Below are 16698 nucleotides of genomic sequence, written 5' to 3'. Positions count from 1 at the left end.
ACTCTTTTATAATTTACATTTCCATCGATTTACAAATCATTTCAATTACAATATAATATTATGTAAAATGATGTAACGTGATGAAAATATTCATATTATAATTGTATAAATTTCCTAGCAGTAAATTTGAAAACAGCAATTTTCGGGAAAACCCATTCATCACAAATAATAAATTAATTATTTAATCAAACTGTATTAAAATATATGATGTAATTTAAATTAAATTCAGTATAACATAACAGAAAACAAATATCATGTTTACACTAATTATAACAGCAATAAACTTATTAATAGGTAATTATTATATCGTATCGATTTTAATATACAATTAAGCGATACAATAACATTTTATTGTAAATTGTATTTTTTACGAAGATGTTTGATTTATGATTGTTTTTCAGACGGTGATTGGAGCAAATGATACGGTTGAGTTTGATGACGCTGATGATCCAGATGCCGTGACCCTTCTTTCAATATTAATAGTTGGTAAGAATAGCCACTGAAGATATTAAAAACTTATAAACATAATAATATATGTTAACCCTAGAAAGATAATGTTATTTTCTGTTACCGAAAATATTATAATGAGCCTCAGAGGCGCTCAATTTTCGATACAAATTTTTTCATACATTATTTTACTTTTTAATAACTTTGTGGATACTACATTATGAAGAACTAGCTGACCCGGCAAACGTTGTTTTGCCATATAAAGTATAATTCACGCGATAGTTTTATAAGTAATAAAATATTGCCTATATTATAGCCTGTACATCATTTTGTTCTATTGTCAATAGTTTTTGCAGCGCACGCAAAAATAGATTTTCGATTTTACACCTTGTGTTACAAAATAGCAATTTTATTACGGATCCCTAATTTTGAAAAAAAAACCTAGCCTATAGCCTTCCTCGATAAATGGACTACCCAACACTGAAAGAATCATTCAAATCGGACCAGTAGTACTAGAGATTAGCGCGTTCAAACAAACAAACACTGCAGCTTTATAATATTAGTATAGATAAGAAAACACAATGCAGAGAAAAAAGAAGCTTAATGTGTATGTGTGTGTGTAATAATGACACAATTTGAGCCTCTGTCAATGCCCTCCCATTTTGCATGATGTTTAACTTATCCTAAAACCAATAATAACAATAAAATACCTAACCTACTTTTATATTCAGGGCACATAAATAGAAATAAGTACAAAACATTACATTTTTTTTTAAATCAATATCACCTAATTTAAATGTAGTTTTACTACTTTATAACTTTTATTACATGAACTCATGAATGAATCGTATTTTTGGCATAAATCATGGTGTACAGTAAAAAATCATATCTGTTGAATGATTCTGTGTTTTTGCTATGCAAATACGAAGCAATTAGCAAATTAGACTTATCTCTTTTTCACTTGCGATAATTGCATTAACTATCCTTCTTTGACGTGTAATCGTAATGTAGTGTGCAATGTTAAATTATTCATGTGTGCGTTTGTGTATCATTTACAAACACCGAATGTTGTCTAGGTAGCCTATCTATACTTTTAAATATCATTGGTTACGATAGCAACGAATTTATAGTATTTACCGAACAGGAGCGGTATTATTTTCAGGTATATTTCTTTCCCTCCTGATATTTGTGAGTGCGGCAGGGAACATCCTCGTCTGCATAGCAATATATACAGACAGGGGTTTGAGAAGGATCGGCAATCTATTTCTGGCATCGTTGGCAATTGCTGACATGCTCGTTGCTGCCGCTGTCATGACATTTGCTGGAGTTAACGACTTACTTGGGTAATGTATTCCAAATTCGTATTTTAATACTGTCAGATGTGATTTTCATAAGTTAACTGGTATCGAACGGAACGCGAGAGGTCGTGGTTTTGAGATCCGCATCGTTTATAAAATTTTGTTTTCAGTTTTACTTGTGTAATTAATTCCAAAATGTATCACATTAAAAACAGAACAAATTGTTTAGATTTGCAAGAGCGACATCTCAAGTCAATTTCCTAATATGCAAATATTGGGGTTGAGCAGGTTATTAACTGTAAAGTAAATCCTGCAGATGAAGCCACAGCCTGAGAGTTGAACAAAGCATACAAGATTTTATAAGCGTTACGTCACTCGAACGGTTGGCTCAGTTGTAAAGAGCTCTCACATGGAACGCGAGAGGTCGCGGGTTCAAGTCCCGCATCGTTCATAAAATTTTGTTTTCAGTTTTATTTGTGAACTGGTACCTATATTTTGATACCTTGAGTGATTGTATTCATAATACTGAAAGTACCACAAATAAAAACAAAACAAATGATTCAATTGATAAATATAATAAAATGCATTTAAAAATAAATAAAATGTGCAAGGATACATGTTTCGGTTTGAAAGGCACCGTAGCTATAGTCCGACAACTTCGTGCGCGACCGTCCCATGGGGTGACAGGCGGTTGCGGGGACGGGGTATAAAGATGTCAGCGGGTAGCGGGTGGTGTTGCGGGGAAGGGCAACGTGTGAGACTGCCGTAACCCGCTACCCGATAACATCTGAGTATGATATATGATAAGTCCATCTAATTGTTTGGCAAAACACCAATGACATTCTATACATACCAGTGGGGGGTACCTTTGCACAGGATGCCGGCTAGATGATTGATATATTGATATATTGACACACTTTTTACACAAATTATCTTGGCCCAAATTAGGTATATAATATAGCCTGTGTTATGGGTTGCAGGACAACGATATATTTAATACAATATACTTACTTAAACATACATAAATATATATAAACATCCATGACTCGGAAACAAACATCCATATTCATCATAAAAATGCTACCTGCTGCTATATTTGGTACCCATACGGGTACCAAAACGGCGCCTATTTCTGCCTTGAAGCAGTAATGTATAAGCATTGCTATGTTTTGGTCTGAAGGAATCTAGTGAAATTACTGGGCGAGACTAATCATCTTATGTCTCAAGGTGACGAGCGCAGTTGTAGCGCCGCTCAGAGTTTTTGCGGTTTTCAAGATTCCTGAGCGGCATTGCATTGTAATGGGCAGGGCAGTATCAATCACCATCAGCTGAACGTCCTGCTCGTCTCGTCCCTTACTGTCATAAAAAAACATATCGAACGTCATTGCAATACACATATAATGTTCATATCTTTGACGTCAGCTTTCTATAATACGATTATAAAAAGGTAAATTTAACGAGCAACTAACTACTACTAAAAAAAGTTGTGACTATTCTTGGTTCTTTAAATTAAACTTAATTGTGCATTTCTAGAAACATCTTGTGCATTTCTAGAAAGTGTGTGGTGGGAATTATTGGCATTTGATTCATAAAAACTTTCCAAGTATTTCGTGTAGTAATAAATGTTTCATTCCAGGTATTGGGTATTTGGCGAGCAGTTCTGTGACACTTGGGTGGCTTGTGACGTCATGTGTTCTACTGCATCGATACTGAATCTCTGTGCTATATCTCTAGACCGATATATTCACATTAAAGACCCACTAAGGTATGTTATATGTTTCAGGAAAGTAAATGCTTTTATAAAAATATTAACTTAAAGGAAACAATATGCTAAGTAATAAGAATTATTTATTGTTCAATTTAATGTTATATAAGTTTATATGATATTAATATTATATTATAATATTAGCATAATTAATAATAATGTCTTTTTCTTTTGTTATTACTCATGCGGGAAAAGCAATATCTTGGCGCTCGCTGTTGCGGTTGAAAAAGAGCCGTTTGCCTATTTTAAAATTACGTGTGAGTTTTTTCGTAAATGAAAGTGTTGTTTGAGTGCGAAAAGTTTACTTGTCCCACGCAAATTGTGCTTGGAACACGCAAATTATGCTTGGCACACGCAAATTTAGATAAAATTGCTAAAATAATAATACAATTACAAGTAATTTAAGTTACAAATGTTTAAAAATTAATATGGAGTCGGAAATAGTACATATAACGTCGTATTCGTAATTCAAAATAGTTTGTGCAACTCGTGCGACGTTGTCGATTACCCACTCAAGCGAATGACCTTTAATTCAACCATGCTCAAGTTCGCTTTCGTGGGTAATTGACAACTTGTCGCACGAGTTGCACAATATACTATTGCAGTGTGTGTAGATTGATGCATCTTTTGCACAACGAACTATTTTGAGGTTTTTTGTAAGATTTTTATTACTTTTTTTTATACATAAAGTTTAAAGTACAACTAGAAAGGCCGTACTTCTGCCGCATCAGTTTTCAAATTGTCTTTATAATATTTTTTAAGAAGAATAAAGCTGTAAATGTTTACTAGAACGAGTGGCAACGAATTTTGTCCCACTTCTTCTCAATGAAGCTCAACTATTTCAAGGTGGTTAATAGTAAAATTTGTAAGATTGGCATTAAATAGTGACATGTTTTGCCCTCAAGAAATAAATGAATTTTAGAAATTATGTTTTTTAAAGTGATAACTCTCACTTCTGGGTATAAGTTACAAATTAAATTTGAACACAAAATTTATTGACCTAAGAGTTGAACAAGACATACAAGATTTATCAACGATACGTCACTCGAACGGTTGGCTCATTGGAAGAGCGCTCGCACGTAACGCGGGAGATCGCGGGTTCGAGTACCGCATCGTTCATAAATTTAATTTTCAAATTTAACTTCTGTAATTATCTTTATCTTAAAAGTTTTTAACGCATCCCTGAATCAACCTCAGAAACGTTATGTTTGTTTTACCGTTTACTATCAAATCTGAAGAACCTACATTGTTCAAGAAGGGGAAAAAATTTGTGACTTTTAACGAGGGCGTGACTTTTAGGTACAACACGAAGTTGAGGGACTCATTACTAGTAAAGAGAAATCGCACTTTCCTTGGAGTGATAAATTGTGCTTTATGCCTCAGAACGAAAATAAGATAAATGATTCTAATGTTATCATAACAATTGTAAATATTCGTGTTAAAAGTTAAATGAAGAGAGCTTATATTTAGGATTGGTCTCCGCTGTGCTAGAACTAAATACCGCACTACTTAAGCCTTAACAATATAACAATAGCCTTTTATTAGGGCAACTATTACATGTGTGCGTGGCATCTTGACACTACATGGCATCTTTCAAATTTTGTAACATACGCTTCGTGTTATTTTACATTGAAATTAATAAAATACAAATTACTGATGATATGTGATCCAGTGTCTTTCTTATTTCTTGTAGTATTATTTTTACAAAGTTTTACTACGCAACCCGGCATTTTCGTTTCATAAAGTTTAACAGAACATGTTACAGATTGGCTAGAGGACGCCCACTTGGGCGTAGTATTAGTTGCCGCACTTTGCGACAACGCCTGCGATATCTAGTTGGAGCGCAGCGAAGACCAATCCTTTGTCTAACGCAGAGTGAAATTTTAGTCTTTTCAGTTTACTGAAAAGACTAATACTTTCTTAAGATTTATCTCAAAAAAAAATTTAACTGCCACAATACGTTATGAATGTTTATAATTTTTAACTAGCCAGTGTCAATTATGGTCGGAAAATTTTATATCCAAACAAAAACGCATTTAAGAATGAATTTTTTACATTTATGTTGTCAGTAAACTTAGATTTTGAATAATGTACACACCTAACACAAAGTGACATACAAATCGCGAGTGTAAGTCGTAGCTTGTCACGCACGATATAGTAATAAACCTGACCTGTTTTCATCGGTTCTCTAGCAGCAAGATGCTCTATCTAGAAGTAAAAAATATAATAATGATTAATATCTTCTATATAAAATTCCTCCAAAACAGCTAAGCCAGTTTGTTTTAAAATTTAAATTTTTCCAAACATCTATTTTTCATACCCCTAAATGATAAGGGTTTTAATTCTAAGTTTTAATTTTTAATAATCTTATTTTAATTACTTAACAGTTTTTTCAATTTTTTATTTTATTTTATTATAATTCAGCACTAAAAATACAACTTCAAATTCTCTTCCGTCTACGGTCAACGCCTATTTTTATATCGCTATTTTCTTATTTTTCTATTTCATCCACAGTTACGCAATAGAGTTGCAAGATGGGAATCGAATATAATGATTAATGTATTACAATAAATTTTATGTATCTACGATGCTCCACCTTCGCACGATACGCCACAAGTTAGGATATCATCCTCACCATCTGGATGTGTGGCGGTCCTCCACAGTGCGGTGTTCAAGGAGCTTTCTTCCGCGTACTACAAAGCTGTAGAATGAGCTTCCTTGTGCGGTGTTTCCGGGACGATACGACATGGGTACCTTCAAAAAAAACGCGTACACCTTCCTTAAAGGCCGGCAACGCTCGTTTGTTCTCCTATTCCATAAAAAAATGATGTATTTGGTAGGTTTGAGAATCGGTCGTCATCTATTTTTATACCCCAAGTTTTTTTAAATTACTTTAAATAACAATACAACGTTTGCTGGGTCAGCTAGTTATATTATATCTTTATTACCAGGTACGGCCGATGGGTGACTCGAAAAGTGGCCATCGTTACAATAGCGCTTATCTGGCTGCTAGCAGTCATGGTCAGCTTCCTGCCAATATCACTGGGGCTTCACCGACCGCCTGATGAAGTGCTCAACACGACGGACAAGCCCAGATACCCCACGTGCGCTCTAGTTCTGACACCGACGTATGCCGTCGTGTCAAGCTGTATATCCTTCATTCTTCCGTGTATTGTTATGATAAGCATTTATTGTAGGTAAGTTGTTATAAATAATATAATATAATAATATTGACACACTTTTACACGAATTATCTTTCCCCAAACTAGGCACAGCCTGTATAGTACAGGTACGGGTACAAGACAACGATATATTTAATCACTGACCTGTATAAATACCACTGGACAGGCTGTTCCATAGTATGTTTGACAGATTTTTTTTTGTGTCTATTTGAAGCGCCACTCGCGAGCATCCAGAGAACTAATTTTGACGTATGATACAAATGGCTGCGAAGGAACGTACAATACTCTGAAGTGTTTTTGCATTTAGAATTAATTTCAATAATACTTCAAGAATCAACGTAATAAAGTAGCCCTTTTTTTTGCAAATATTTTCCCACCATCTATTGATGTTCGCTGAGGTTGTCATCATTAGTTTTAGTACCGCAGACTCTCGTTACATGGCCAACAGCGCCAAAATGGCGAATATCAAACAGGCACAAAAGCACTATGGCAGAGGTATACAGTAGAGGTCAGTATATATATTTAATAAAATATACTTACTTAAATAAACATATGTAAATACATATAAACGTCCATGACTCGGAAAAAAACATCAATATTCATCATATAAATGATTGCACCTACCAGGATTCGAACCCGGGACCTCTAGCTTATTAGTCAGGGTCACTAAGGTCGTCAAAATGATATTGTAGATTTAAGGTAATTAATATACTACCCGGATACATTTTCTCTTACCTGACGTCAATGACGTCAAATCGTCACTTTGTTACGGTGTGCAAATCAAGCATCACTAGGATATTATTATTAATAAATAAACAATGATTTACTATTCAGTATTATAGATTGATGTAAAGGTGTTGTATTGTGATGCTGAGTATTATTATTATAATTATAATAATCTGGGTCAAGTTAAAAAAAGTTATTTGTATTTCTGGCAGTACAGTACAGTACAGTACAGTACAGAACTATTAACAATAGAAGTCAAAACGTAACAATGAAAACTTCATAAACAAAGCAGATAGCACCAAAAAATATCCCAACATGTACCTAATGGTAATGAAACTGCAAACCGTACTGACGCAACAGGACGAGCGCGAGGGGGTGAAAGGGCAACGGGATGGCGCTTCACGTTCGAGCGAGGTTTGGAGATAATAAAGCAAAGAGGGGAGTGATCGATTTATCACAGGGAATATTTACATAAAACTAAATCATTGTAAGACACAGGATGTTTCAAAAAACGTAGTGACAGATAGTCTATCAACGTTTGATTCTCACATAATAGTTTCTGATATATAAAAAATAAGTATTTAATGGGTTGGAAACAAAATGCGTTAGTTAATTAATTTATCTCTAAATAACACGCATAATTAAATGAAGAGGTAGTCATGAAAACTAACAATTCGTTTTTTTCCATCCTGTATGTAGCTTGGCGTCATACGTCTGTCATCGGCATGACATGTACGCTCCCTGATGATGATATTGAAGTCTTTGCTGTTGATGAATAAATAAAAATATCAACGTTATATCCTAAAAATTACACGAATAATTTATGAACTCTATTATTATATTATAAGGCTCTTGTTATTGTAACCTTAGCAATGAACACACAGGAAAGCTAAAAAAATGAAATTGTTTTCAAATATTATTTCACATTCTTCGAGCAATACTTGAATCGATAATCAGGTTCTCCAGACCGAAGGGTAGTTCAAAGGCAGACAATGTTCATGAGATTCTGGTATGAGAACCAGAGGGGAGGAAGAGGAGAGGAGTTAGGGAGAGCTTGTTTACTCTTTATTTAATAATTTTTTGTTAGTTACATCTTTTTTTTGTATAAATAAGGGACGAGACGAGCAGGACGTACAGCTGATGGTAATGGATACGCCCTGCCCATTACAATGTAGTGCTCAGGATTCTTGAAAAACCCCAAAAATTCTGAGTGGCACTACAACTGCGCTCGTCAGCTTGAGACAGGATATTAGGTCTCATTTGCCCAGTAATTTCACTACCTACGGCGCCCTTCAGACCGAAACACAGTAATGCTAACATATTACTGCTTCACGGCAGAAATAGGTGCCGTTATGGTACCCATAATCAAGCCGGCATCCTGTGCAAAGGAGCCTCCCACTGGTTGTGTTCGGAAGAAGACAACAATGACAGTTTAAGTAACATATTATTGAAGTTATACTTCTATAGGCGCGTTTTAAAAAAAATATAAGAGTGGAATTTTTAAATGCGCACGTATCACTGTAATACAAAAGAAACAGGGTAAAATTGGTTACTAAAATTTTCTGACGTTTGCGACATTCATTATTTTTTTTTGGCTTCTTCGTCCATTATAAGGACATGCAAAGGGTTCAAGCCCATACATACAGACGTATTCGTTATTTAATAATTAATTGTCAAAGCCATCTTTGCAAGATTTTTACAATATTGTTCTTTCTACAAACATAGAATAGCAGCAGGATGAATAAATAATTTTAAGGATTTTTGCTTTGTTACGCCAAAGAAGTAGGTATAACTTCTTGCGAACATACATAAGTACACACACTTTTTTTAGTGTCGATCGCATAAACTTACATTTATGTTCATTAAAATACTTTAAACGTGAAATAATTACATTTTCAATATGTATGTTTACGTTAAAATTCGAAGCTCCATCACTTCTAGATTTAGCAAATCAAACCTGGTTTGAGAAGAAAACTTAGTTGAAATCCAAGCCAATAGCGTTTCTGTCTTAGACTAACGAATTTATGTCTAATGGGGAGACCGACTTGCACAGTCAAACACCGAACTGAGAACTCAATTATGTTATAGTCAAACTTCGAAGCTCAGTCAGTTCTAGGTTTGACTAGTAGCAAACATAGATAATATTTAATACCCTATGTTTTACTAATAACTATTAAATTAAAAAATATAAATGTAACTTTAACTCAAACATCTAATGTAAAACCGTTACAATTACACGCGTTATAATCCTTTAAAAGTGTTTTATTTAAACATAATATTAGAATCATTTTACGTTCTTTCGCTTAACATCCAACAGATAGCGTTGTCCATATACATTGTAACATTAAAACACGCAAACATTTGTCAAAGCATTATATCTGAGTATGTATGGTACAGATTGATTGAATAGTGTCAAATTAAAGTGAGTGTGTTTCTTTATCGTAGGCCTACTGTGCTAGTTAAACACATAACATATGTCTGACTTCTACAAATGCAGATGTCTGTTAATAAAACTAAAAGTTAAAAATTACCAGTTAATCTATTATATTCAACACAATTACAAAAGAGTATTTATTATGATTTATGAGGTCACATATACATAATACAATAATTTCTTCAATTATTTCAAGGAAGTACTATTTACTTTTGACGTTAAATTTCTTATTCGAGCATATAAATTACTTTCTAATTACTTGAATAGCTACATATTAATATGTATGAGTGCCCTAGTTGATGAAACACCTTTAAGAAATATGTGGCTCATAAATTCTTGTCCAAAAGCAGAACACGTTCCACTTTGTTTGTTTCTACGAAAATAAATTGCAGTAAATATTTAGGAATACGAAACTAAGAATTATACAATCACTCTAAGTGAATACTAAATTAAATTTGATTTATACTTTAAAACTTGATCCCAGAAAGTTTGCAAAACATGAGTTACAAAAAATATGTATTACAAAATCCAAAATCCTTGTTAATAATCGTATATGAGCTGTCGGTTACAACAAAATTTTATAATATTATGCACATTCTTGTCCGGTCTGGGGCATATTGTCGGATAGGAGGTAGTTTGTGGCGTTCAATAAGTAATTTAAAATAGATTTTGGCGAATTCTGACTTAAACAGCATTATGAAAGCGTTTAGTTCTGACAGCACGCGGATGCCTTGATCTTTTATGGTCTTCGACAGTGGATGTGTTGGTATATCTATCCACAGTACGGTATACGATGATAATATGATTAAAACTTAGCTTTTTTGTATCTTAAAAAGCACTGACGGCGCCATACCGATTTCTGTAGGATTGACTATTAACCTCGACATCAGCATCACATCAGCCGGAAGACTCCTGGACAAAGGCCTCCCCCAAAGATCTCAATGACGATCGGTCCTGCACTGCCCTCATATAAACGCATTCTGGCGATCTTGACCAGAGCATCGGTCCCATCTTGTGGAGGGCCTACCAACACTGCTTCTTCCGACACACGGTCGCCATTCAAGGACTTTGCTGACCCAACGGCCATCTGTCCGTTGAGCTATGTGCTCTGCCTACTACCACTTCAGTTTCGCTTCATTTGAGCTTGTTGGTAAATTTAGTTCTCCTGCCACGACATATATAATATGTGAAATGACGGTAAATTAAGTTTCTACAATACTAACGCGTTCCAAATTTGAATAAAAAAAATTTAAGGTAGACGTTATAAGATGAATTTTAGTTTAAAAAGTAGGGTAGCAAACGTAATCCTTCCTCTGATTGAATGTTTCTTTCTTTTTTTTATTGTGGCTGCCTTAAATTTTTGAGTTATGGAACATAAATTATTCTCTCTCTTTTCATCTTACGTCATGGATTGTAATATGATACAAGAAACATATATCGTTAATTTTTAGGTAAACTTGGGGCAGGCACGTCAGCATGAGCCAGTGTGGTTCAACATTTGCATATTGCATGTAATTGGCTATCTGTTGCGGAGCCAATAATTAAATGGACAGCACATAATGTGAACCTAAATAATTTATTTATTTCTATATACTAAAAGCTTAGTCCAAGATCTTTTTTTTACGACAATAAGGGATGAAACGACTAGGACGGTCAGATGATACGCCCGGCGGCACTACAACTGTGCGCATCACCTAAAGACATAAGATGTTAAATATCAATTGCCCAGTAATTTTACTAGCTACGGCGCCCTTCAGACCGAAACACAGTAATGCTTACACATTACTGTTTCAGGGCAGAAATAGGCGCCGTTGTGGTGCCTGTGCAAAGGAACCTCCCAATGGTCTTTACTTTTACTATATTTTACTAATAAGTACTATCGCCAAAATTAAATCATGACCCACCCACCTTCATGTTAACTTCAATTATAATAAACAAGTAAGTTGAAATACGCTTTAACATATATTTCCTAACTAACTATTATCATATTATTAGTCACTGACAGTCCACTAATAGTCATAGAATCTTTTTCGTGTAAATATAAACCTATTTTATAATTTTCAAAAATTATCAGCAAAGTGGGTGATGCATCAATTTTGCCGATGTTCCAAATTTAATTTGGACGAAAATTTATCATCGATGAGGGGTTTGAGTTCGCACCTTTCAGGATACGTCCCAGCGCTCTTAGCAATTAAGCCAAAGGTCCGCGTGACGCATGATTCATAAATCTTGGTGGCGTGGGTTAGAAAGTATAAATTTTTTATGTTTTAAAGTGATAGCCCCCACATCTGGGATTAATTACACAAATTAAATTTGGAAGGTTGTGGCTTGGTCATTGAGTCACAACCTGAGAGTTGAACAAAGCATTTTATGACGATAGGTCACTCGAATGGTTGGCTCAGTTGGGAGAGCACTCGCACGGAACGCGAGACGTGGCGGGTTCGAGTCCCGCATTATTCATAAAATTTTGTTTTCAAATTTCATTAGACAGTATATTTAACTCCAGGAAAAAGAAAGATCATTTAATAAAAAAATACCTGAACATCATTTGAATGAATGAATGAAAACTTTATTAATAACAAACCCAAACCACACAGAATAATAAAATTAAAAAAGAAATTACAGAGGTAAAAAAAAGGTAAGAACTAATAACATAAAAATAATACAAATGACAAAAAAACAAGTATATGTATAATATTATAGGAATTATCTTAATTTAAAAGTACTGTGTAGCAGTTATTGTTATTAAAAGGAGCTGACTCAGCGTCATGCTACGTTGGTATAATACCAACACAGCGCTGATTTTCAGCAGCATTTAATCAATTGATTGTTTCAGACTATATTGCTACGCCCAGAAGCATGTTAAATCAATCAGAGCAGTAACACGAACCGTTCAGTTACCAGACAACAGAACCAAGTCTGTCCGGACCAGAGTACATACTCATGTTCATTCGTCACCATACCACGTATCTGACCATAAGGCAGCCATCACAGTGGGGATCATAATGGGGGTTTTTCTGCTCTGTTGGGTTCCATTCTTCTGTGTGAACATAGTCGCAGCGTTCTGTAAGACGTGTATACCAGGTAATTAATATCTTGAATTTATTTTAATTTTAGACTATCAAAGACTTGGAATAACAATTGTGCCGTAATTTAGGATCGCGCAGGCGGGCAGAGAGGGGAGCAGGCATGGTGAATATGCCTTGCGAACGCAGTTCTAAAAATAATGACAATGTTTTAATGGTCACTTTAAACAAAAACGGCGTTAGTTTGTTAAAAACAGCGTTCACGGCTTACACAATAGTGCACTGGTCTTCTCACTTGCTCGCAGTGGACTGCGTCGTTGCAGCGTCGGAACCGAAACTCAGTGAGCAATTATTAATGGCCACAGAGTATTAGAAGTCTTTGTAGACTATAAAAAATGAAGAAGCTGGACTAAACTCAAACATTTATTTATAAAGGTCATGAAATAACACTTATAAATTTCAACTTTACATTAGTTATACATTTTATCATTTACCATTGATCTTTAATGGAGAAGTTGCAAGAAACTCCTATTTTATTGTTGAAATTTCCTTAATTTTATTGTCTTCATTCCTAAATTAAAACGAGTTTTGCAATTGTAAATTTCCTGCGAATTTATCCAATTCAGCTTCTTTTCTTGTATGAAATTACTACTAAAAGGCTAGCAATACATCTATAGCATTGAACTGTATTTGACGGCTCATACACCTCCTTTTAAAGCCCTCTTTTAAATGGCGTTACTTATTTTCTCTCAAATGCAGCATTAACTTTCATTTTACCAACATATGTAAGTCTCCGTGATTTAGTGGAGACATTATGGATTCTCTCTTTTCATTTAATGCATGCTTCACACTTTCCTTCTCTTGAACAAATTTTCCAACTCTAACAACTCTTTCCACTGTTCCACCGTCTATAATAACATTTAATTCTGAAATTTAATCATCTTTTAAAATAACATTATTATCGTCTTTCTCAAACTCATTTTGATTCCTTTAAATTTTAATATTTTCAAAAATACTTAACGGGGCCTCAAACATACAAATCATTCTATATACCTAATCATAAATTTTTGTTTATAAAGGAATATATTGTAATTATTTCTAAATCACCCGTTTTGATAGCAATACCGTGAGCCTATTTTAAATTCAAACATTCACAAATTACTTTCCTTTCAGATCTCGCCTTCAAAATCCTTACATGGCTCGGCTATTCAAACTCAGCATTCAACCCAATCATCTATTCAATATTCAATACAGAGTTTCGAGAAGCATTCAAAAAGATTCTCACATCAAAGTACCCGCTCTGCTGCGGATACAAGAGTGTTCGAGCGCATACCCCTACGAGAAATGACAACTTCGTCACAGACTATGGCACTAAAACGTTGGTAGTACGAAGAAGTGGGTCTTTAGGGCTATCTGGCGTAGACCCGACGCCAAGGTCATCAGCAGAATCGGTGAGACCTTTACGAGACTACCATATTTGACAAGAGGATGGGGGTAGCAATAATGGGCTACTCAATAAAAGTGATGTGTGAACTTGAGACGTTTTAGTTGATAAGGAATTGTAATGATATGGCCTGATTCTTAAAATTTGAAATTCTATCACAGTTACCAAGGTTAGAAATAATTTCAAAGACCTTAACGAATAGTCATTAATTTTAAGTTTAGAAAACCAAAGATTGGTTTTATAGACAGACTCGAATAAATGCTCTTTGAACTCAATATAATTAGTGTCGTCTAGCAAGCTAATAGATAAACTGTACAGGTTGGTGCAACACCACTCTCAATCTCGAACAAAAGCCTAAACTTAACTACGTGTGTAAACAGATGAAAAAAACCTGACTTGAATTAAATTTAATACGCATGACTCACACGTATTTAATGTTTAGGGCTGGCGCCATTTTGAGATTAAAGGATCTCTGTCTTGCCAATCTGTTTGTCCCTCAGTCACCCGTTCTTCTCAGGGGAATCAATATGAATTTCATTTAATATTATCATAAGTGTTTATTTCATTTACCCTGTATAATTTATTCTTTGTTTTTGTTGTTTCGAAAGAACAGAATACTCAGTGCGATAGTTATACATATTTTCTGTTTAGATAATTTATACGTCTAGGTAGAGCATCTTGCTGTTAGACAACCGATGAAAACAGGCCAAGTTTATTACTTTAGTGTGCGTGACATGCTACAGTAACTTTGTGTTACTAAAAAGGCATTTATATTTTTCTCAAAATTGATTCCTTTAGAATTATTTTTGATGTCATTTCAAATATACTAGATATGATCTCTGAGAGGGAAGAAGTGGCGCAAGAAACTGTCCCAGCATTCTTTTTTTTGCGCTCTTTTCAATAAAATTACAGTATTCTAATGTCATTGGTATTGCTATAAAATAATCATAATCTAGTCCCAGGCTCTCCGATCACTTATGTATGTGTACATTGCTCAAAATAGAGGTTCACACAGTCACTGTATCTAAAAAATAATTATATCTAAATGATCTAAGATTTGCTATGAAATCTTCTTCTCTCTGAGTACTTTGTGTTTGCGTAATGTCGACTCGATCGCCAGAGGAATAGTGGTTGTTAACCTCGCCTTAATGTCGTTTTTACTTTTATCATGCAGTTGTAAGCAAGCGCCGTAATATATTTGTTTTCAAAAATTGAATTTAAACAATTTTATGCTCAATTCTTTTGTTGGTTACTAAATTATTTACATTATTAAACTATTAAATAAACAAATATTAATTGTAAATTTTAGATAAATAATAATTTATAAAAAAGAAGCAATATTTGAAATTATATTTACGCTATAATAGGATAAGAGTCATATTTATTAAGTCTTACCAAAGAGTATTATAATAATAATTTAAGATTACAAATCCTGAATTAAATATATCTTTCCTGTGATACTTTTGTAAATAAATCTTTGTCGAGCTTTGTAAGTACATTTTTAAATTTAAATAGTATTTCATTTCGTGCTTAAATTCCTACGAATAGTATATGTTAGTTTATATTTAAATATAGGAGTTTCTTTGAATTGTATATATACCTATAGTATATGACCATTTAAGTAATATTTATATAAACCAATGTGACTAAAGGTGTTAATTTTTTTTTTATTGATTGTTAAAATGAGCTTTCTATATATTATGTAAGTATGAATGCATATGTTGCGTATTATTACTCAATTTTTATTGTTTATAAATTTATTTTATTCAATTATATTATATTCTTAGGATAACCATGACATTGAAATTTCGTTGACCGGCAAAAATATTACTACCGCCATAAGAAAGTAAAGAAGTTTATGTTAGTTTCGAATTATTGTACAAAATCAAAATAAAACTATATGCTGTTAATGTGATTCTTAGATGTTGGCAAATTTTACAATAAGCATGTTAGACATTAGTTAAGTCCTCATTTTATACGCCTTTGTCTTAGACATTCCATGTATGCTAAATTATCTTGCCATAGAAAGTTAGCCTTAAGCAAAAAAACTAACGTTATTCTTTTATTATTCGGGTGAAAAGACTACTTATTAAATGCATTCCAATTGGAACTATCGATATTAAACTAGCAGTTTCTAATACATGTCTCTTTGAGTCATAATAAATTCTATCGATGATACACCATGCCTGTAAATTATGGTGATAGCCTTCTATAATGCTGCATCCATCGATGGCACATTTAAAAAATATTATTGTTTGATTAAGAGAAAGTTCCGTTCAGTTGTGAGTCACAAAATTGTGTCCCCTATTAGTAAACACTTATAATACAGTTTAGACTTTTCAATTTGTACAATATTTACAATACCTTTCTCACAAA

The 16698-nt window shown here is 33.8% G+C and overlaps 1 protein-coding gene across 1 annotated transcript in view; it reads left to right on the top strand.

The window, feature by feature from the left end:
• Positions 1-15586, top strand: part of LOC126979552 (dopamine receptor 1-like) — a 98814-nt gene extending 83228 nt beyond the window's left edge. Inside the window, exons 3-8 of the mRNA XM_050828914.1 lie at positions 402-486; positions 1610-1790; positions 3382-3510; positions 6462-6707; positions 12689-12936; positions 14052-15586. Of these exons, the coding sequence (XP_050684871.1) occupies positions 402-486; positions 1610-1790; positions 3382-3510; positions 6462-6707; positions 12689-12936; positions 14052-14359 (1197 nt within the window). The 3' untranslated portion in view covers positions 14360-15586. The remainder of the gene's footprint in view (positions 1-401; positions 487-1609; positions 1791-3381; positions 3511-6461; positions 6708-12688; positions 12937-14051) is intronic.
• The last annotated feature ends 1112 nt before the right edge of the window (positions 15587-16698 follow it).

Source organism: Leptidea sinapis, chromosome 3 (genome assembly GCF_905404315.1).
Source record: "Leptidea sinapis chromosome 3, ilLepSina1.1, whole genome shotgun sequence".
Taxonomy (NCBI): domain Eukaryota; kingdom Metazoa; phylum Arthropoda; class Insecta; order Lepidoptera; family Pieridae; genus Leptidea; species Leptidea sinapis.
The sequence above is the reverse complement of the archived record's forward strand: the minus strand, read 5'-3'. Positions and strand labels throughout refer to the sequence as shown.